The following is a 21117-nucleotide window of genomic DNA, read 5'->3' on the forward strand; positions in this document are numbered from 1 at the left end:
TTGGACAGCACTGCATTAGATAGTTACAAGGAAGGGTCGGATGCTTTATTCACCAGTAGCTCCTCCCAGCAGACAGGAGGGAGCCAATGAGATTAGAGGAAGGAAAGGGGTGTTACAGGGAGAGCTGGGAAGTGAATCAGGGGTACAGGCTGATACATTACATAGGTACAAGGAAGGGTCGGATGCTTTATTCACCAGTAGCTCCTCCCAGCAGACAGGAGGGAGCCAATGAGATTAGAGGAGGGAAAGGGGTGTTACAGGGAGAGCTGGGAAGTGAATCAGGGGTACAGGCTGATACATTAGATAGGTATAAGGAAGGGTCGGATGCTTTATTCACCACTAGCTCCTCCCAGCAGACAGGAGGGAGCCAATGAGATTAGAGGAGGGAAAGGGGTGTTACAGGGAGAGCTGGGAAGTGAATCAGGGGTACAGGCTGATACATTAGATAGGTACAAGGAAGGGTCGGATGCTTTATTCACCAGTAGCTCCTCCCAGCAGACAGGAGGGAGCCAATGAGATTAGAGGAGGGAAAGGGGTGTTACAGGGAGAGCTGGGAAGTGAATCAGTGGTACAGGCTGATACATTAGATAGGTACAAGGAAGGGTCGGATGCTTTATTCACCAGTAACTCCTCCCAGCAGACAGGAGGGAGCCAATGAGATTAGAGGAGGGAAAGGGGTGTTACAGGGAGAGCTGGGAAGTGAATCAGTGGTACAGGCTGATACATTAGATAGGTATAAGGAAGGGTCGGATGCTTTATTCACCAGTAGCTCCTCCCAGCAGACAGGAGGGAGCCAATGAGATTAGAGGAGGGAAAGGGGTGTTACAGGGAGAGCTGGGAAGTGAATCAGTGGTACAGGCTGATACATTAGATAGGTACAAGGAAGGGTCGGATGCTTGATTCACCAGTAGCTCCTCCCAGCAGACAGGAGGGAGCCAATGAGATTAGAGGAGGGAAAGGGGTGTTACAGGGAGAGCTGGGAAGTGAATCAGGGGTACAGGCTGATACATTAGATAGCTATAAGGAAGGGTCGGATGGTGTTTAGCAAATGAGGGAAGCCAATGAGATTACAGGAGGGAAATACACTATTACTCCTCCCATGTGACGTTACCGGTTCCCAGGAGGGAGGGGCGGGGCAGTAACCAGCGATAGTTCAGGAATCAGTGATATTTTTCCAGTGCCAGTCCCAGGGCAGCAGCAGCAGCAGGAAGACGTACAAATATCGCACAGTCAGAGAGACACCGGCCGTACAAGGACAGTCACGGTTGGGACATAATTACAGGAGACTCTGGCCTGGAGGCTACAACTTCCCACTCTGTCGTAAAGATCCTTAGAGATGCAGAGTGCAGGAATTCCAGGAAGTAAGATGGCGCCGAGTGGAGGATACCCATCAGCCCGCGCGCTCGGCCATGAGGAGGGGCTCTACTGGTTTATGGAGAGTAGCCAATAGGAGAGAAGGGGCGTGTGTTGTGTCAGTCGGAGTGCCGGAGAGCAGTGTGACGCGAGGAGAGTCTGTCAGAGAAACATTGAGCCGAGTGCAATGGTGAGAGAGGCTGTGGGAACTGGGCGGGAGCGGGAAACTCTCTCAGAGGGTCTTTCAGTTTATGGACACGGGGTCGGATAGAGTCAGAGTGGGACAGTGTGAGGGACACTAAGTGACTTGTACAGGCTGAACATAATGTGACACGTGACTATGAGCCTCACTGTGGGACTGAGAGAGTGAGAGGGGCAGCTGGAATGTACCACTGGCGGGGGAGGAGCATAAGGCGGAAGTGTTGTGCTTGGGGGACAGTCTGACATGAGACGCCCTGTGCTACAGGTAGGAAGGAGAATTAGGGGTACGGATGTGTATAAAGGGGTGTCTGTGTAACACTTGTACCTGTGCATTGTATCCCCTGTCCAGGCTCTGCTCTGTCGATATCACATTTTCCAGTTGTTTCAATGTCGTAAAGGAGAGAAGATCCTGATGGGACGTCCCCTGAGGGGCTTTTGCTCTCCTGCACCAGGGTAAGATCCACTGTCACCTGTAAATCACCTGTAATTCACCTGTAAGTCACCTGTAAGTCACCTGTACGTCACCTGTAAATCACCTGTAATTCACCTGTACGTCACCTGTAATTCACCTGTACGTCACCTGTAAGTCACCTGTACGTCACCTGTAAGTCAACGTCACCTGTACGTCATGTAACAACATCTTCCCAATAAAGGGACTTTGTACTTACCGGAATATCCTTTTGTACTAACTGCAGACGTATGACTTATGTCCAGGTTCACCTCTGGAGGCGGGACAGAAGAATTGGTCTCTTGGCCCCTCCCCCTGGATATATAGGCTCCACCTCTGTTCCCCAGTTCTGTTGCAAAGCTCAGTGAGGTGATTAGGAGACAGCAAGTAGAAGACAACAGTATGGAAGATAACATATATAGAGAAATAGAGAGTCTTCTCATCCATACTAAAATCAGCCTGGTGGGACTTACTGCACTGACAGTTTGTGCCTACTAGAAAAGCATTTTCCGTTAAGTACAAAACCCTCTTTTCTCTAGTCGGCCCTCCTGTCAGTGCAGACATATGGGGGTGTTCAAAAGCTGTGCCGTCACAGGATGGGAAGACTGACCCTCCGATCTATCCGTCATTAATTTATTCAACTACAGCTTGTAAAACTTTAGCAAACAAAAGCGTGTTACTGATAAATCTTTTTGAAGGTGTTGGGAGACGCCCATGTGGCTGCTTTACAGATCTGCTCCAGAGTAGCCAGGTTCTGAAGTGCCCAACAGCTACTTTGTGCCCTTGTAGAGTGAGCTGCCACTCGGAAAGGTCCGTGTTTGTTACTGAGAACATATGCCTGATTAATAGTCTCTACTAGCCATCTGGCTATGGTTCTCTTGGCCACAGCTAGACCCTTGTGCGCTGGAGAGTAGGAGACTAAAAGTGAGTCTGATTGTCGGAAGGTAGCTGTCCATTGTTTTTAGATCTTGATAGCTCTTACCACGTCAAGCTTGTGTATTTGTCTTTCTTTATCGTTAGTCAGATTTGGGCAGAATGACGGTAGAATGATCTCTTAGTTGATGTGGAACCCTGATACAACTTTTGGTAGAAACCCGGGTTCTGTTCGGAGGACTACCTTGTCATTGTGGACCACAAGCCATAGTATGTGACAATGCAGCCATCTCAGACACTCTTTTAGCTGAAGTAAGTCCCAATGTTAAGTCCCATGGGGTGTCTGGTTCCTAAAGGGGGGTCTGATTCTCAGAGTCCCTTGTGAAACTGTTGGATGTCTGCCTGTTCAGCCCATCTGACGTGGAATAGTACGGATAAGGCGGACACCTGAGGTTTTAGAGTATTAGGTGTTAATCCTTTTTGAAACACATTGGCCAGGAATTTGGTCATGATTTTTGGGTAGCTGTCCTCCCAGGTCAGCCTAGGAAGGTTCACCAGACTTTGTAGTAGGTTTGGAAAAGCCCCTGGGTCTCAAATGTAAGGCCATTTAACAGAGCATGTCCAGCTTGGGGTGTCGAGCTGGACCCTGTAGAAGGAGTCTGGAGATGGACATGTTTACAAAATCTGGCTACCAGAGTCTGTTGGGTCAATCTGGGGCAATAAGTATTGTCGTTACCCTTTCTTGTTAGATCTTGGCGATGACTCTGGGTAGTATTGCCAGTGTCGGAAAGGCGTAAACCTTCTGGAAGGTCCAAGGAATGACTAAAGTGTGTATGAAGGCAGCCCCTGGGTTTTTGGTGCTGGAACAGTAGCATGGGACCTTGAAGTGGTGCCCGGACACTTAGATATCTATGTCCAGCACCCCCCCCCCCACTTGGTGGTTATTTGAGAGAAAATATTGTGATGTAGACTCCATTCGCCCTGGTCGATTGTTTGCCTGCTGAGAAAGTTGGCTTCCCAGTTAAGTACCCCAGGAATAAACACAGCAGATATGGTTGGTACATAGTGTTTGGCCCATATGAGTATCTTTGTGACCTCATTCATGACCAACTTGCTGCGAGTTCCCCCTTGCACTGCTGTGACATTGTCTGATTGAATCCTGACTGGTTTCCCCACGAAGTAGCTTGGACCAGTCTTGAAGGGTGAAAACTATAGCCCTCCTGTTTAAGGTCCATTCCCTTTTAATGTGTGAGATCGGCATACCGCTTCCCATCCAAATGTACTGGTGTCGGTTGTTACTGCTTCCCATGTGATCGAAGCCCATTTCCTGGCAGAGCTCAGGTATGCCCGAATTATCCACCAGGAGAGATTGTGCCTGGTCTCTGGGAATATCGGAATGGTTTGCTGAAGATCTTGGTGATCTTTGTTCCAGCACTGTAAGAAATTGTGTTGCAGAGGTCGCAAATGAAACCTGGTGTATGGAATGGCCCCCAGTGCTGCCACCATGAACCATAGATGTTGAAGGCAGTCGCCCGCTGTAACTGACATCTTGAGTTGAATAGTAGACCAAAGAAGCGTATTGTCTGTGAAGGTAGTAGTGCACCTTTTTGGTGGTTTATTAACCAACCTTGTTGTGTCAGGACTTGTAGAGCTATTGTTGTGTCCTTGTTTGCCTGACTTTGTGACGTTGCTTTGAGTAGTAGGTCATCCTGATATGGCAGGACGTGGATCCCCATTGTTCTCAAGTGAGCTGTCATTTGTGCTAGTACTTTTGTGAAGACTCGCAGAGCCCAAAGGGGAGAGCCACAAATCGGAAGTGTTGATCTCTGACTGCAAACCGGAGGAAGATTTGGGAACTTGGATGCAGGGGGATAAGGAGGTATGCTTCCTGGAGATCGATTGATGTCATGAAGCATCCAGGTTCCATGAATGCTATTTCTGACCTGATCAACTCCATCTTGAATTTTTGGTAGTGAAAAACCTGGTTAATTGTTTTAGATTTAGAACTGGTCAAAATGTCCCATCTGTTTTTGGTACCAGAAAGAGGTCGGAATGGAACCCTTTGAATTTTTGACGTTCTGGCACCTGAATGATGACTCCTGCCTGCAGCAGGGATTATATTGTTTGGTGGAAGGCAAGTTGTTTTTGCCGTGCACCATTGAGGGAACAACCCGTTTTGGCAGTAGTGTGGTGAAGTGTATTCTGTAGCCATTGCGAATGATTTGGAGAGCCCAGCTGTCTGTAAATGTGTGACTCCCAGTAGGAGAAGAATGTGGACAGTCAGCCCCTACCTTGGACACTGGGATCTGTAGTGTACCATCAGACCGAGGTGGGTTTTGTGGTGGCAGATTTTTGCTGTCTGCCTTGTATTTTGATCTGTACTGGTGTTATAAAAGGTAGGTGAGGGAAAGGAGCGAAAATTGCGGGTTAGATGTGGACCGCATTCTCCTCGTGGTCGATTGTTAGGTTGCTCCATACACCCCTTTTTTCCTGGTGGAGCATTTTCATCCCATAACATCTGTGATAATTTGCTTGAGATCTGGTCTAAACAAGGATTCTCTTGTATATGGTAGTCCCAAGAGTTTCTTTTTTGAGGTTGTATCCTCCAACCAGTGGTGTAGCCAGAGTGCTCACCTGGCTGCTACTGAATTGACTGTAGATTTTGCCGCTAGGCGGACGACTTCCAATGCTGAGTCTACTAGGAAAGAAATAGTAGTGTTAAGTCTATTTATGTCTCCCACTAATTCCTGAGCTGAGGTGGGCGGGTTGTGGACCATTTCCCGTGCCCAGTGTTTTGATCTTCCTCCTAAAATATACATTCTAGAGGATATATATTCTCAAAAGGAAGATTTACAAGATATTCTGAATTGAGAAAGCCAGTTGGATGACTGGTGAAACGTCTTCAAGGAAAAAACAAAACACAGCAAGTCCAGTTGATTTGACTTATTTCTATTCCTATCCATGGGATCTCTGAACTCTGCCTCTTTGGTCAGAGAGGTAGTTTGTTTGGAAAGGTTAGAAATGGTGTAGTCTACTCTAGGAGGTTCATCCCATACCTTGCGCTGTTCCTCTGGAACGGGTAAGTATCATAAAATCTTTTGGATATTGTGAATCACCAATCCGGCTGTAACCATTCTGTGTTAATTGCTTTGGTGATTGTGTAGAATATGGGAAAGGAATGTGTTTTCTTTTGATGGATTTCTAACACTCACTATCAGAAATGTCAGGTGGAGGCTTCTGAGCCTTATGCTTGTTGGACTGTTGTTGAGGTGTGGAAGGCTGGAATATGGTGAGGTGACAGTCTCTGGAGGGGAAGGCCAATTAAAAGAGAGTTACAGTAGTGTAGACGTGATATGATGAGAGAGTGAATAAGAATTTTGGCAGCATCTTGGGTGATAAATGATGGTATTTTGGATATGTTCCTTAGGTGGAAGTGACATGATTTAATAAGTGACTGGATATGAGGAGTGAATGACAGGGCAGAATCTAGGATAACCCCAAGGCACCGGGCCTGGGGAGAGGGGGTGATAGTGGAATTGTTAGCTATGATGGATACTTTGGGGATGTTACTGGTGTTAGTTGGAGGAAAGAGAACCATTTCAGTTTTAGAGAGGTTTAATTTAAGGTAGCGTTGCGACATCCAGGTAGAGATAGTGGACAGGCAGGAGGAGACGCGAGTTAGGAGTTCTGGGTTGAGATCAGGAGATGAGAGATAGATCTGAGTATCGTCAGCATAGAGGTGGTAGTGGAAACCATACAAGTTGATTAATTTGCTGAGGGAGGAAGTATAGAGGGAGAATAGTAATGGTCCCAGGACAGAGCCTTGAGGAACCCCAACAGAAAGAGGTAGGGGAGAAGATGATACTCCATTGTAGGAGACACTGAAGGAAGGATTAGTGAGGTAAGAAGAGAACCAGGACAGGGCTGTGTCACAAAGGCCAAGTGACTGGAGGGACTGGAGGAGGAGAGGGTGATCTACAGTGTCAAATGCAGCTGAGAGATCAAGCAGTATTAGTAGTGAGAAATGATTGTTGGCTTTAATGGTTAAAAGGTCATTAGTTAGTCGAGTCAGGGCAGCTTCAGTGGAGTGTTGTGGCTTAAAACCAGATTGTAGGGGGTTCAGCAGGTTATTGTCAGAGAGGAATGAGGTAAGTCGGTTGTAGACTAGGCGCTCAAGTAGTTTAGAGATGAAAGGTAGCAGAGAGATAGGTCGGAGGTTGTCAAGATTGGAGGGATCAAGAGAGGGTTTTTTAGAATGGGGGTGACAAGAGCATGTTTTAGTCTAAAAGGAAAGATTCCAGTTGAGAATGAGAGATTAAATAGTTAAGGCTTTGATTAGACAGGGATTGGTATTGCGGAGAAGTTTTGAAGGAATAGCGTAGCCCTCCCTTTATTTCTTTGCTGTGCTGTACTCTGTGTATTTAAGTGTATGTATTAGTGGGTATGAAATCTGTATGTATGTGCCTGACCTGTGTGTGTGTATTAGTGTGTATGTGACCTGTGTGTATCTGCAGGTTTGTATACACACACACAGACACACACATAGGCTGATGGGGTCACAATCCTGATGGCACTATAAATTGATAGAGTAGATATAAATATGGGTGCCATTTAATGCATGGGTTGGTAGGGTCACAGAGGTTATGGTATGTGCTGGGGGCAGACATCTTTACTTTAGGAACCAACACCATAGCCCTTGTGCCTCCTCCTTGGTTTTTGTCATGTGGCCCCTCACCCTGATGACATCAGCTGCAGGCCCCTCCCTCTCCAAGTTGTCACCAGTGGGTTAAGGTGGCAGGTAGAGGACAGAGTTTAAAGGGCCGGTACTATGGGCTAGCCCAGCCTGCTTTGGCACATCAGGAGTGGGGCTCAGCTGATTGGGGTCACCCGTATGCTGGAGTGTCACAAGCTGAATGGGCAGAAGTTCCAGCAGTGTGCTTGGCTATAGCCATGTCCTGGGTGAAGGGTTAAGGCCCTGTGTGTCTCTATGCCATATATTTATTTATTGCTGGGAGCAGTTCTCTTGCTAATCTCTGAAGGACAGATAAGGGGAGATTAGCCCACTGGTGTCGGACGTAGGGAAAGGGGAATGTGTGCGTGTGTAACAGATACAACAGCTTTGATGCCCCCCCTCTGCATTATTATTATTACTTCTCTGTGTCCCCTTTGAGCACTGGAGCCCAAAACAGCACAACATATTCTAGATGGGACCTTCCCAGTGTGCTGTGTAAAGGGGAAGTATGACCCTCTCCTTCCATCTATGTCTAATACAGGACACTTCTTTCTTGCCCCTTCCTACTGATGACTGTTAATTGCTTGTCACAGCCAATCAACTCCTGCGTCTCCCAGTGCAGTCTAATTAACAGTGCTGCATTGCCTCATGGGAAATATCCATTTGCTTTACATGAATAGGACTCATACTTATCATTAAAGGAACAGTATCCCCCCTCGTGCATCATCATTATTTATATAGCGCCGACAAGATACGCAGTGCTTTACCTTAATTATAACAAACAGGAAATAAATGGTGGATAACAAACAAGGGTTACACAAATTAGAGTTTACAAAGTAAAGATTAGGGGACAATTGAGACATTAGGATTTTAGAAACAATTTTGTGATTTTTGATACAACAATGATTGATTAATTAAGGTACAGTGAATAAGTTTCTTTAAACAGATGGGTCTTTAAGGAGTTTTTGGAAAGAAGGAGAAAGAGTGAGAGCTGGAGGCAGAGAGCAGTAATGCCCCACAACTGGATCCTGGCCTGACTGTCACTTATGTCTCTGATTTATATAAACCTTTCCTTACAGGCCGCCCCCCCGCAGGGTGCTCCCCAGGATATTTCTGGGCTCAGCCTTAGCTGTACCACCACTTGGGACTCTGGTGTATTATTGGTCAGAACCACAGGAGCGACGGAGAATGAGAATCCTTCTGCAGGGGATTGGTCGATTCTGGAGGTCAGGAACTGCTGCGTGTGAGGTTTCCATAGAAACTGCACCTGTTTGTGTTACAAGGGTTGATTTACTAACATAGGTGCTAAATTGCACAAGTGCAGTTACTATTAGCAACCAATGTTAGAGAATGAATCCTACATTGTGTATGTGCTTGTGTCTGTTTGTCCCTAATACACTGCTGCCGGCCTTTGGCATGTGTTGCCTGCTGTGCCACAGACATATAACATTGTAATGATATCATGAAATTGGTGGGCTGGGGGGCACAGATATGAATTTTCGGGCCACACGTAGCCAGTGGGCCCCCAGTTACGCAGCTCTGCACTTTCAAGACTGGGGCCTGTCCATTCCTGCACGTTCCTGCCTTCAGTAACTGTCAATCTTCCCATATATCCCAGGTCTCTGATGATTGGTTCTCACATCTCACTGGATTACTGGTGGACAAGTCATGTGACCCTACACGGGGAAGACGAGGTGCGTATGGGGGGCTGTTTATTACTGGTTGCCCCGCTGAGAAGCTTCATGGTGAGTCAGTTGTCTGTGTTTTCTCTCTGCGGTAGAACAGTCCTCGGTACGAAGCCGTGATGTCTCGCTGCCACCAACGAGCTGCTGACCAATTAGTAGAGGGGGCAGTACAGAATGGGGGTCTATATGTGAAACTGGGCCAAGGTCTCTGTGCCTTTAACCACCTCCTGCCACCTGAATACACGAAAACTCTGCGTGTTCTAGAGGATCGGGCTCTTCCTCGCCACCCCAATGAGGTGAGCAGAGAGTTTGTACGAGTGGGCGGGCTCTTTATAAAGAGTGGGAGGAGCAGACATTGAGATGGAGGACATTGTGAGAAGGAGGGGTTTATACTGATGAACACACGGGGAGGCCCTCATTGTACTGCATGGCACAGATCTCGGATCAGAACTAGATGTTTTTCTTACAGAGCATGTTGGGGCTATTTCTGCTTACTTGCCCTTGTCCCTGGCTGTAATGTGGGGGCTAAAGGGAAGGGTCATGGGCATGTTATATAATGTAGAAAAGCCATTGTGCAATAATAAGTGAATGTTGGGGTGCAGGACATATGTCTCAGTGAAAGGTACAGTACCAGACACAGAATGGCTCCGTCAGATATGGCTGCCACACTCGCCCCTCCCCATATACAAGAACCCGCTGGGCCAGCTGTCACTCACTGCTCATTCTGCTGCCAGGGGAAATACTACAGGATTTAAAGGAGAAGTAAAGATATAATCACTGGGGCTGCAAGTGATAATAATGACTTCCCTGATACACTGGGCAGCAGGTCCGGACTGAGAATTAAAATAGGCCCTGGCACAGAGGCCCAATCAGCCCCACCAGCCCACTAAATACTGACTTTCTATGGCACCTTATAGCAGCCCCTCTGGCATTTGCCAGAACCCACAGATTGCCAGTCCGGGCCTGCTGGGCAGGTGCAGTTTTCTGCTGACAGGAGCACCTCACTGGGGTATCAGGTAAGCAATTATATTAAATGGGGGGTGCCACTCCACAGTTATTAGTTCTCCTTTAACAAAGAAGTAGGGTAGAAATAATGCACATTATGTTTTGGTTTTCTGTACCAGCTCAAGCCCCCCCCCCAGTAACTCCCCATCTTGTTTTTGGCTCATATTCCCTACACAATCTCTGGGCTATTATTACCTGAGCTATATATAGAATATACACAATGATACCCTCACAATACAAGGCTGACTAGTAATGAATTCAGTCAAATTACATGGCAGTGTAGAAACCAGTGCAGTCTGCATGGGAATAAGCAGCCAGTGAGTATTATTCCTGTTTGATGATTTGTGACTGCCCCTAAGATCAGCCTCTCAGCAGCAGCAGCCCAGAGCCCACTGACTCTAACTAGATCCAAGATGGGGGGAGCTCCAGGGCACAACCTTGTAAGATATACTCCTGCTGAACCTCTAGGCTGGTGCAGTAAGTTCTGTACAGGTATGGGACCTGTTATCCAGAATACTTGGCACATGGGGTTCTCCGGATAACGGATCTTTCTGTAACTTGGATCTTCATACCTTAAGTCTACTAGAAAATCATATAAACATGAAATAAACCCAATAAACTGGGTTTGCTCCCAATAAGAATTAATTATATCTTAGTTGGGATCAAGTACAAGTTACTGTTTTATTATTACACAGAAAAAGGAAATCATTTGGATAAAATGGAGTCTATAGGAGACAGTCTTTCTGTAATTCTGAGCTTTCTGGATAACTGATCCCATACCTGTATATATTATGCAGCATTTCTATCCATATTTGTTTTCAGGCTTTAGGTCTCCTTTAAGGGGCAAGTAAAGCACTGGGTGTTGGTTATTACCCCCATACATTCCCACCCCTGGTGCTGATACTAAGGATTCCATAGGCCCATCCTGCTCAGCACATGTCTCTGCTGGGCCACCGTAGCATGTTAGCTCATGTATGTGCCTCTGTCTGCAGCAGGAGGGCATCAAATGAGCCATAATCAAGGGGCACACCCTACAGAGTCCATCAGTGCAGGAGGGTATGAATTATTGCACAGTCCCTAGTGCCCCCCACAAGCATCTGCGTCTGTGCTATAAATGATCAAGGTGACTTCTCACTAGTTGGGTAGTTAATAAGGTGAGCCTGACATGATTACTGCTTTGCAGGTGAATGAGCTTTTCCTGGAAGATTTCGGCGCTCCGGCAGAACGGCTCTTCCTGAACTTCGACCAAAAACCTATAGCGGCCGCCAGCCTGGCACAAGTGCACCGGGCAACACTGCACAATGGCACCGACGTGGCTGTAAAGGTGAGCCCATGCTTAGTGCCCCCTGCTGGTGAGACTGGGCAAGTACTAGTGGATCCCTCTGTACCTCTCTGTGGATTCTCTGGCTCTTCACTTGCGGTTTGTGCTCTTTCTACCCCCAGGTGCAGTACATTGACCTCCGGGATCGATTTGATGGCGATATAAAAACCCTGGAATTATTACTCCGGCTGATTGAGTTCATGCACCCGACATTCGGATTCAGCTGGGTGCTGAAGGTGGGACCTGTACTGTCTGTTTCTTGCTGAGCTGGATTGCTGAACTTCAGCTCCCAGCAGCCTCTATGGCCTGACCTGGAAAGAGATAAGACATCACATCTTTAGCCCAATGTATCGCTCTGCCCTGTCTCTTGGTGCCATAATTGGGAGTAGGAGGCAGAGGGTACAGCCATTTTGAGAATGACGGGGGGGGTGGAGGGAGCAATTAACGTTGCAGATATAGTGTACAAATCCAGCAAACTACCAGTAACAGCTCCTGCTTTCTGCTCTTCCTGTATAAGTTGCTCTGTGTCTGGTACTGTGTGTGCCAGAGGCAAGAAATGGAGCGGTGGCATCCCAGGGGCAGGGCTGGCAATCTGTGGATTCTGGCAAATGCCAGAGACTGGGCTGCTGTGCCATAGACACTCACTATTTATTGGGCTGCTGAGGGGTCATTTGGGCATCTGTGTACCAGAAATAGCAAGGCCTAATTTGAGTCGCAGTCCAGAACTGCCCTGGGCTAAGGGGGCACACAGATTTCTACCTTCACCTTATGTGCTAAAGGGCTTATGGGCCACTCTTGTCTCCTCTGGTTCTTCTCATCAGGACCTGAAGGGAACCCTCTCTCAGGAGTTGGACTTTGAGAACGAAGGGAGAAACTCTGAGCGCTGTGCCAGGGACCTGCAGTCTCTTCCGTATGTAACCATTCCCCGAGTACACTGGGACAGAACCAGTAAGGTGAGAAATGCAGGGTCACATCTGCTGCTGGTTCCTATACTATGTCTGCCCATGGCAATTAGATACAGAGTGGGCACAGGGGGTCAGGGTCTCTGGTGGGCTCTAGGGGTCCCAGTTGGACACTGGAGAGGTGTGCTTCCTCACCCAGGGAAGTACACCTTCCAAAAACGTTTTCAGTTCAGTTGTTTTCAGATTGTTATAAAGACTTTTTTCAATTACGTTCCTTTTTTTTTTTTTTTTTTTTTTTTTTTTTACTGTTTTTCCATAATCTAAGAGTAAAGTTGGATGTTTGTGTCTCTGGTGTTTGAGTCTGACAGCTCAGTAATTAAGGTGCAGGTTCTGAACTGTTACAATTTTACAACATTTAGTTGTTACAATTAGTTTATACAATCAGTTGTTACATTTAGTTGTTACATTTAGTTGATACAATTAGTTGTTACATTTAGTTGATCCATTTCTCAGCAGCATCTCTGGAGTATCAGTAACTATTGTATCAAGTCTAACAGCTGCCTGTAATGAAATTCAGGGATTCTGTTCAGCATTGACAAAGATAACAAATGTATCAACTAAATGTATCCATTTAGAACAGTTTACAGGGTCAGCGACCCCCCCCCCCTCCCAGAGCTGCTTTAGAAGGTGAAAAATGACACTTTACACTTCAATATTAGAAAAACAGTTCCACATAGAAAATAGAAAGTAATTGAAAAAATGACTTTTATTTCTGGTGAACTATCTGAAACCAACGGAACTACCCCTTTAACATCTTTGTTTTCTCGTTTTATGGAAAGTCCCACCCCTTCTAACCCTTTTACATGAATATGTGGCTCTACTGAAAGTATTGGCACATAGACTCAGTGGGCAGATTAAAACATGGAGCAGATTAAACAGGTCTTCAGTTATATAGCGTGTAAATACCAAACCGAATCCTAATTTGCATAAGCAAGTTAGGGGTGGAGAGGGGGAAAACATTTTTTACTTCCTTGTTTTGTGACAAAAAGTCACATGATTTCCCTCCCAGTCCCTAATTTGCATATGCAATTTCTTGTTCAGCTGAGCAGAAGGATTTGGCCGAATCCAGATCCCGCTGAAAAAGGCACAATCCCGAACTGAATCCTGGATTTGGTGCATCCCTAATTAAAAATCTAAAATATTTACTCAATGTCATATTAAAAAGGTACATCCTGACCCCATATAGCCCCAAGTAGTGACCTATTTAGGCCAGTATAGAGCGAGCGGAAGTGAGTCTGACCCTCCCTGTGTCTTTGTAGCGAGTACTCACTGCCGATTACTGTGAAGGCTGCAAAGTGAGCAGTGTGGAGGGGATCACGAAGCAGGGCCTGGATGTGAGAGATGTGAGTATCAAACCCTGAGAGGGACACCGTTATTATTGCTGCAATGGGGAATCTCCGGGGATCCACTTACACTGAAGTGTCTCCTCTTTCTTCAGGCGGCCGAGAAGCTCATTCAGGTGTTTGCCGAGCAGATATTTTACACCGGATTCATCCACGCTGACCCGCACCCTGGCAACGGTAACTGCCCATTTTAACTCCGCTTTCTATAAGGTGAATTTCAGTGTAACTCCCTGCTCATATCTGTCCTGCACCCACCAAAGGTTAATGGCAGCGGCACTAATGGACTTGTCACTGGCATGGAAGGAGTCTAATGGCAGATGCTTCTAGTTAATAGTACAGTGTAATAGTACAGTGTAATAGTACAGTGTAATAGTACAGTGTAATAGTACAGTATAATGGTACAGTGTAATGGTACAGTGTAATGGTACAGTGTAATGGTACAGTGTAATGGTACAGTGTAATGGTACAGTATATTCGTACAGTGTAATAGTACAGTGTAATAGTACAGTATATTGGTACAGTGTAATGGTACAGTGTAATGGTACAGTATATTGGTACAGTATATTCGTACAGTGTAATAGTACAGTGTAATAGTACAGTACATTGGTACAGTGTAATAGTACAGTATATTGGTACAGTATAATAGTACAGTATAATAGTACAGTATATTGGTACAGTGTAATAGTACAGTATAATAGTACAGTATATTGGTACAGTGTAATAGTACAGTATAATAGTACAGTATATTGGTACAGTGTAATAGTACAGTATAATAGTACACTAATAAGCCTTACTGCCCCCCCCCCCTGCACCTGCAGAGTCTGCTCCCTCTAGTTGCCCCCCCTGGTGTCACATGAGTTTTTGTTTTTTTTCAGTCCTGGTGACCAAAGGGTCGGACGGAAAGGCTCAGCTGGTTTTGTTGGACCATGGGCTGTATGAGTATCTGAGTGAGAGGTAAGGCCAGACATTTCCATTCATCTTAATCTGTATTAATACTCATGCGGGAACCAGGCAAATAAAGGTGCCACACTATCCATCACAATGTCAGCACTGTCACAATAACTAAATACACCGATAAACTCATCTGAAATAACTGAAATCTCATACTTACCTCTGTACTGTGGCCTCGAACTGTGACATAAAGATACACATTGTGTGTGATACTCTCATTGTGTGTCTGACAGTGTGTTTGTCACTAGGGATCGCACCTCTTTGTGCAAATTATGGAGATCCGTTGTACTGAGGAACCTGCAGGATATGGAGACGCACTCGGCTGAGCTTGGGGTAAAAGGTCTGTATCTTGTTCATATGGTGTCCGATTTGCCTTGTGCCCTTATATGGCACCGAACAACCTCTCAGTGACTTCTAATATCCTTATCATTTACAGTAGGGGGTACATTATCCCTTATAATACATGAGTGATACTCAGAGTTCCCTGTATAACTCAGCCTGCAGCCTTGTGCCTTTATATGGTCACAGAACAACCCCTCAGTGACTTCTAATATCCTTATCATTTACAGTAGGGGGTACATTATCCCTTATAATACATGAGTGATACTCAGAGTTCCCTGTATAACTCAGCCTGCAGCCTTGTGCCTTTATATGGTCACAGAACAACCTCTCAGTGACTTCTGATATCCTTATCATTTACAGTAGGGGGTACATTATCCTTTATAATACATGAGTGATACTCAGAGTTCCCTGTATAACTCAGCCTGCAGCCTTGTGTCTTTATATGGTCACAGAACAACCCCTCAGTGACTTCTAATATCCTTATCATTTACAGTAGGGGGTACATTATCTCTTATAATACATGAGTGATACTCAGAGCTTTTATATGATTCCTTCTCTTTTCCTATTACTTCTGCACCACTGAGCTCTCATGTCTTTCCCTAGATTACTTCCTGTTCTGTGAGATCCTCCTCCAACGCCCCCTTCGTGTTCCTGGCGCAATGGGGAATGCTTTAACACGGGAGGAGACTCGCTATATGCAGGATATGGCGCGGGAACACTTTGATGACATCATGCGTGTGCTGCGCTCCCTCCCTAAGCAAATGCTGCTTGTTTTCAGAAACCTCAACACTGTCAGATGTTTACACCTGAGTTTGGGGGCCCCGGCTGACAGGCACATCCTCATGGCACGGAGGTGAGAAGAAACTGCATACTCAAGCGCTACATACTCAAGCGCTACATACTCAAGCGCTACATACTCAAGCGCTACATACTCAAGCGCTACATACTCAAGCGCTACATACTGTGTGTGTGAATGGGGGCGTGTGTGCTACTCAATACAATGACATGTGGAGTAGGGTTACCAGATCACTTGAAAATCCAGGGACATGTCTAGAAAATCTAGCTAGAAGGGCTGCATTGATTGTAATTACATTTAAATGCAATCAGCCTTGCAAGAAGCATTTATTAAATGTGTCCCTGAATTTCTAGTGAGTTGGTAACCCTAATGTGGAGGAGTGAGGAGAGACTGAAGGAAATATACATAAAGCTTTTATTAGAAGGAAAAATTAATTAACTCTTACAATGATAAATAAGTACTCAGACTCTACAGTCACACAAGGTATCAGTTAATTGTAATGAAAAAGAAAAAGAACCTTGTTTTGTAACTGTATCAACTACTACACCTCTGTAGTTCAACCACTTCTCTCCAAATATAGTTTCAATTCGTTGTATAATTTAGAAAGGGAAACCCTTAATTGTTACAGTAGTCTGAATTGAATCTATGTTGGTAATCTATAAAATGAACTGATAACACCAGATTAACAAATTACAATGTTGTTTATTGTTAAAGTCTAGTGAATCTGACTCCTCTACTGGATATGACAAGTCATGTGCAACATTCACCTTCAAACACCTTTTATTAATGATTCTAATAAAGAAAAAAACCTTTACAATTGGTATCATTTGTTATTTTATTCCAGTTTAACCCACACGGTCGATAACCAATTGAACTAAAGATTAGGAGTTAGTTACTCCCTATTCAATCACTTATAATTTAAGGTGCCGTTTATCTTATAAGGATTCCAGTTCGTTCAAAAAAATTCACTCTCAATATTCTTAATCAATTTAACCAATAAAGGGTTTACTATTGTAATTCATTAATATAAAGTGACCTGTGCAATTGATTCAAAGTTGAATAGTTCTAAAGTGCTCTAATTAATAAAGTGCCATGTGCAATCAATTAGTGACAATCTTAGGAGCAACTCCACCCTCTATACAATTTCACTTTTCTCAATCTTTAATCAAGAGGTCGATAACCAGGAGGTTTTTTAATTGTGACCATAGCGATTAACTCCTAGATTTTAATTAATTTATGCACAAGTCACTAAATGGAATGGTGAACTAATTGATTGCACATGGCACTTTATTAATTAGAGCACTTTAGAACTATTCAACTTTGAATCAATTGCACAGGTCACTTTATATTAATGAATTACAATAGTAAACCCTTTATTGGTTAAATTGATTAAGAATATTGAGAGTGAATTTAATGAATTTTTTTGAATGAACTGGAATCCTTATAAGATAAACGGCACCTTAAATTATAAGTGATTGAATAGGGAGTAACTAACTCCTAATCTTTAGTTCAATTGGTTATCGACCGTGTGGGTTAAACTGGAATAAAATAACAAATGATACCAATTGTAAAGGTTTTTTTCTTTATTAGAATCATTAATAAAAGGTGTTTGAAGGTGAATGTTGCACATGACTTGTCATATCCAGTAGAGGAGTCAGATTCACTAGACTTTAACAATAAACAACATTGTAATTTGTTAATCTGGTGTTATCAGTTCATTTTATAGATTACCAACATAGATTCAATTCAGACTACTGTAACAATTAAGGGTTTCCCTTTCTAAATTATACAACGAATTGAAACTATATTTGGAGAGAAGTGGTTGAACTACAGAGGTGTAGTAGTTGATACAGTTACAAAACAAGGTTCTTTTTCATATACATAAAGCTTGTGATGATACAGAGCAGGACTTGTGGGCTAGAAGTTCTGGACTAGTGTCTGCATGGACCTTAGTCAAAGGCTGGTGCCAGAACCATGTGATCCATTAACCACTCCCTTTTTCACCTGGTCTCGACCATCGTGGATCCCGATCAATATCTGCTCTGTTCCTACAGGTTGTATTTACCACAGGGGGGTGGCTTCTCAGGCTCATTTGTGGCACATTGTCTCTGTGTTTCATTTGGAAACGAGTTTAATTCCAATATTCACATGAAGTTCTGTATTTTTGCTCTTCTGACTTGGGGTTGCTGGGATACAGGGGGTGCTGTTGTACCGGGCCTAAAGGGGGGCCCTGCTGTGCTGCACTTTTTGAAAAGACCTCGCACCCCCATTTGCGGATGGCGGGCAGGTCCAGGTTCAGCTATCCCCGTCCACCACCTTATACTGCCGACTTCCTTTTTTATAGACGCGCGCCTGCTCACCCACTTCTTTTGTGACGTCATCGGCAGGGCAGGTCGCGTGGGTCTATAAATTTAAGCCAAAAGTCTATATCTATGAAGAAGGGGATAGAGGCTGGAGAAGGCTAGGGATGGTGGGGTATCTATGAAGGAAGGGATGGTGGGGTATCTATGAAGGAGGGGATAGAGGTTGGAGAAGGCTAGGGATGGTGGGATATATATAAAGAAGGGGATACAGGCTGGTAAAAGCTGGAGATGGCAGGATATCTATGGAGAAGGATAGGGATGGCAGGATATCTATGAATAAGGGGATAGAGGCTGGAGAAGGCTAAGGATGATGGGATATCTATAAAGAAGGGGATAGAGGCTGGAGAAGGCTAGGGATGGCAAGATATCTATGAAGGAGGAGATAGGCTGGAGAAGGCTAGGGATGGCGGGAAATTATAAAGAAGGGGATAGAGGGTGGAGAAGGCTAGGGATGGCGGGATATCTGTGAAGGAGAAGATATCTATAAAGAAGGGGATATTGGCTGGAGAAGGCTAGGGACGGCAGGATATATATAAAGGGGATAGAGGCTGGAGAAGGCATAGGATGGTGGGATATCTATGAAGGAGTGAATACAGGCTGGAGAATACTAGGGATGACAGGATATCTATAAAGGAGGAGATAGGCTGGAGAAGGCATAGGATGGTGGGATATCTATGATGAAGGGGAGAGAGGCTGGAGAAGGCTAGGGAGGGCAGGATATCTATAAAGATAGAGGCTGGAATGATACTATGATATGTTTATGGTTCCAGCACTGGATTTGGTTTTTAAGAGGTGTTTTTCTTCTGCTGGTCCTGTTATTGGGGAGGAGATGCTGTGTTTACCCAAGCCTTCAGTTACAGGTATATGGAGCACACCTTAGCACTGCAGATGATGGAAGTGGTCATGTTGAAAGCAGCCAATCACATAATGGTGCATAGAACTTCCTGCTGAGTCCTGGCCCCATTAAGCCATTGCCCATAATGTCTGTATTGCTATTAAGTCTCTTGTAACATTCCAGTTTTCTCTCTTTCCTGTGTAATGTTCCCCCATCTCTTCCCTCCCCCCAATAGTGCTGTAAAAGGTTGGAGGCGACTTGCAGGGCAGAATTCCTTGGGAGTCACTCGATGGATATCGGTCACATGGGAAAGCTTCAAGTTTGAGTTGGCCTTAAGGTAAAGTCATACAACAACAGCATATCCGCTGACCCCTCCTTATCCTCTCCTGACCCGTTGGCACCTTCTCTGAGTTACTGATGGAAGGCTGAATTATTAGCAATGGCTTCTGACCCTTAGTCTCGGGGCATTAGGGCTGGGGTCCATGAGAAGTTCTCTGGGAGATCATTGGCTTGTAGGCTTTGCCATGAAACCTCTTATTCCTAATCCAGTAAGTCTGATCCAGTAAGTTCAGAACCCACCTACATGTGGAATGAGACATGAGAATAAGGCTGAGGGGCATCACAGGGTGGCACTGGGTTGGGTTAAGGGATCACCGGTGGTTAGAAGGTTTAGTTGGGATCATTGACTGGGGTTTCAATTGGATCAGTGATATCAGGTGGTGCTCATGTGGCACGTGGCTGGTTCCTCTTATGTATATGGGGCAGATCTAAGGGTAAGTCTGTGTTTCCTGCAGGTGGGACAGCCTGATGCTCCGTGTGACCTCCTACCTCATCCAGCTGCTCATTCGCTTGGAATTCATTGAGCACAATGAGCAGATCCAGCAGTTCCTGCAGTCCTAATGATGACTGTCTGCACACGGGGCCCTACATTCCTCTCTCAAATGGACACCAGTATCCGTGGCACAGTCTCCTCGTGATGTTCCTGACTCACAGGGAAGCTGACTAACTTGGAACTCTGGGACTTAATAAAATGTTTTCATATGAATGATTGGCAGAATGATCTCAGAGGGAGACAAGAAGGGGATCTAGAACCATCTAGAACCCTGACATGACAGACTGGAATTGCCATTACACGCTGGGAGAGAAGGAGAAATATGTATATTGTATATAATGCCAGCACTGCACCAGCCTAGAGATCCAGTATAACTGTAACAATCCGGTTCTACACAGGAAATGTGCCCCATCTTGGATCTAGTCAGGAGAGTCGGTGGCACTGCACATGCTCAGTGGGCTCTGGGCTGAGAATCTGCGCTTAGGGCTTGTCACAAATCATCAAACAGAAATAAGATTCACTAAGAAGCTGATGCTACAGGGCTGGTTATTTAATTCTGATGCCGATTTTGGACTCACCGGAAAATCATTTTGTCGTAGGCCCTCCTGTCAGTGCAGACGTCTGGGGTTTGTCTTCATTCACCTCTGGAGGCAGGACAGAAAAATTGCTCATATCCGCTGCCTCCACCTTCCTTCCTCAGTTCTGTAGCAAAGCTTAGTTGGTGGAGACAGTATAGAAAAGCAGAGAGTCCTAGAGATGGAAGGTGGAAGAATGGCAGGAGAAGTGAGTCCCTTTTGCCCGTACTAAATCAGCCTGGGTGGGACTTACTGTATAAAATGCCTTTTTCTCTAGCGGCCCTCCGGTCAGTGCAGACGTATGGGGACGTTCCAAAGAGCCCAGGAGCTACTGTGTGCGCAGGGTGAGTGAGCTGTCATGGAAAATGGCCTTCCCTTTAAATGAAGAATAAGAAACTAGGAGGCCATGCGAGGCTCTATAGGTCGCTGATCTTTTCAGGTATATTCTGAGGGCTCACACAACGTCTAGCATGTGTAATGCTTTCTCCATGTCATTGGAA

General features: G+C 45.2%; 1 protein-coding gene across 5 annotated transcripts; it reads left to right on the plus strand.

The window, feature by feature from the left end:
• The first annotated feature begins 1005 nt into the window (after positions 1–1005).
• On the plus strand, positions 1006–20255 carry adck5.L (aarF domain containing kinase 5 L homeolog). 5 transcript variants are annotated; one of them, XM_018268379.2, is made up of 15 exons: positions 1006–1543; positions 1904–2007; positions 8687–8833; positions 9226–9301; positions 9388–9588; positions 11481–11621; positions 11741–11854; positions 12440–12571; positions 13840–13923; positions 14019–14100; positions 14799–14877; positions 15123–15214; positions 15820–16069; positions 19446–19547; positions 20005–20255. In XM_018268379.2, exons 1-15 carry the CDS (start codon positions 1541–1543, stop codon positions 20108–20110), a joined length of 1713 nt encoding a protein of 570 aa, XP_018123868.1. In that variant the 5' UTR covers positions 1006–1540; the 3' UTR covers positions 20111–20255. The 5 variants fall into 5 exon arrangements, with proteins under 5 accessions (XP_018123868.1, XP_018123869.1, XP_018123870.1 ...); XM_018268378.2 differs by lacking the exon at positions 1006–1543 and adding an exon at positions 1571–1819; XM_018268380.2 differs by lacking the exons at positions 1006–1543; positions 9388–9588 and adding an exon at positions 1569–1819 and having other exon boundaries at positions 9226–9352.
• The last annotated feature ends 862 nt before the right edge of the window (positions 20256–21117 follow it).

Source organism: Xenopus laevis, chromosome 6L (assembly GCF_017654675.1).
Source record: "Xenopus laevis strain J_2021 chromosome 6L, Xenopus_laevis_v10.1, whole genome shotgun sequence".
Lineage (NCBI taxonomy): Eukaryota > Metazoa > Chordata > Amphibia > Anura > Pipidae > Xenopus > Xenopus laevis.

Coding starts and splice junctions, on each gene's coding strand:
- adck5.L (XM_018268378.2), top strand. CDS start 1,799: ATGAGACGCCCTGTGCTACAG. Junction 9,589..11,480: donor TTCCTCGCCACCCCAATGAG/GTGAGCAGAGAG, acceptor ACTGCTTTGCAG/GTGAATGAGCTTTTCCTGGA. Junction 11,622..11,740: donor GCACCGACGTGGCTGTAAAG/GTGAGCCCATGC, acceptor TTCTACCCCCAG/GTGCAGTACATTGACCTCCG.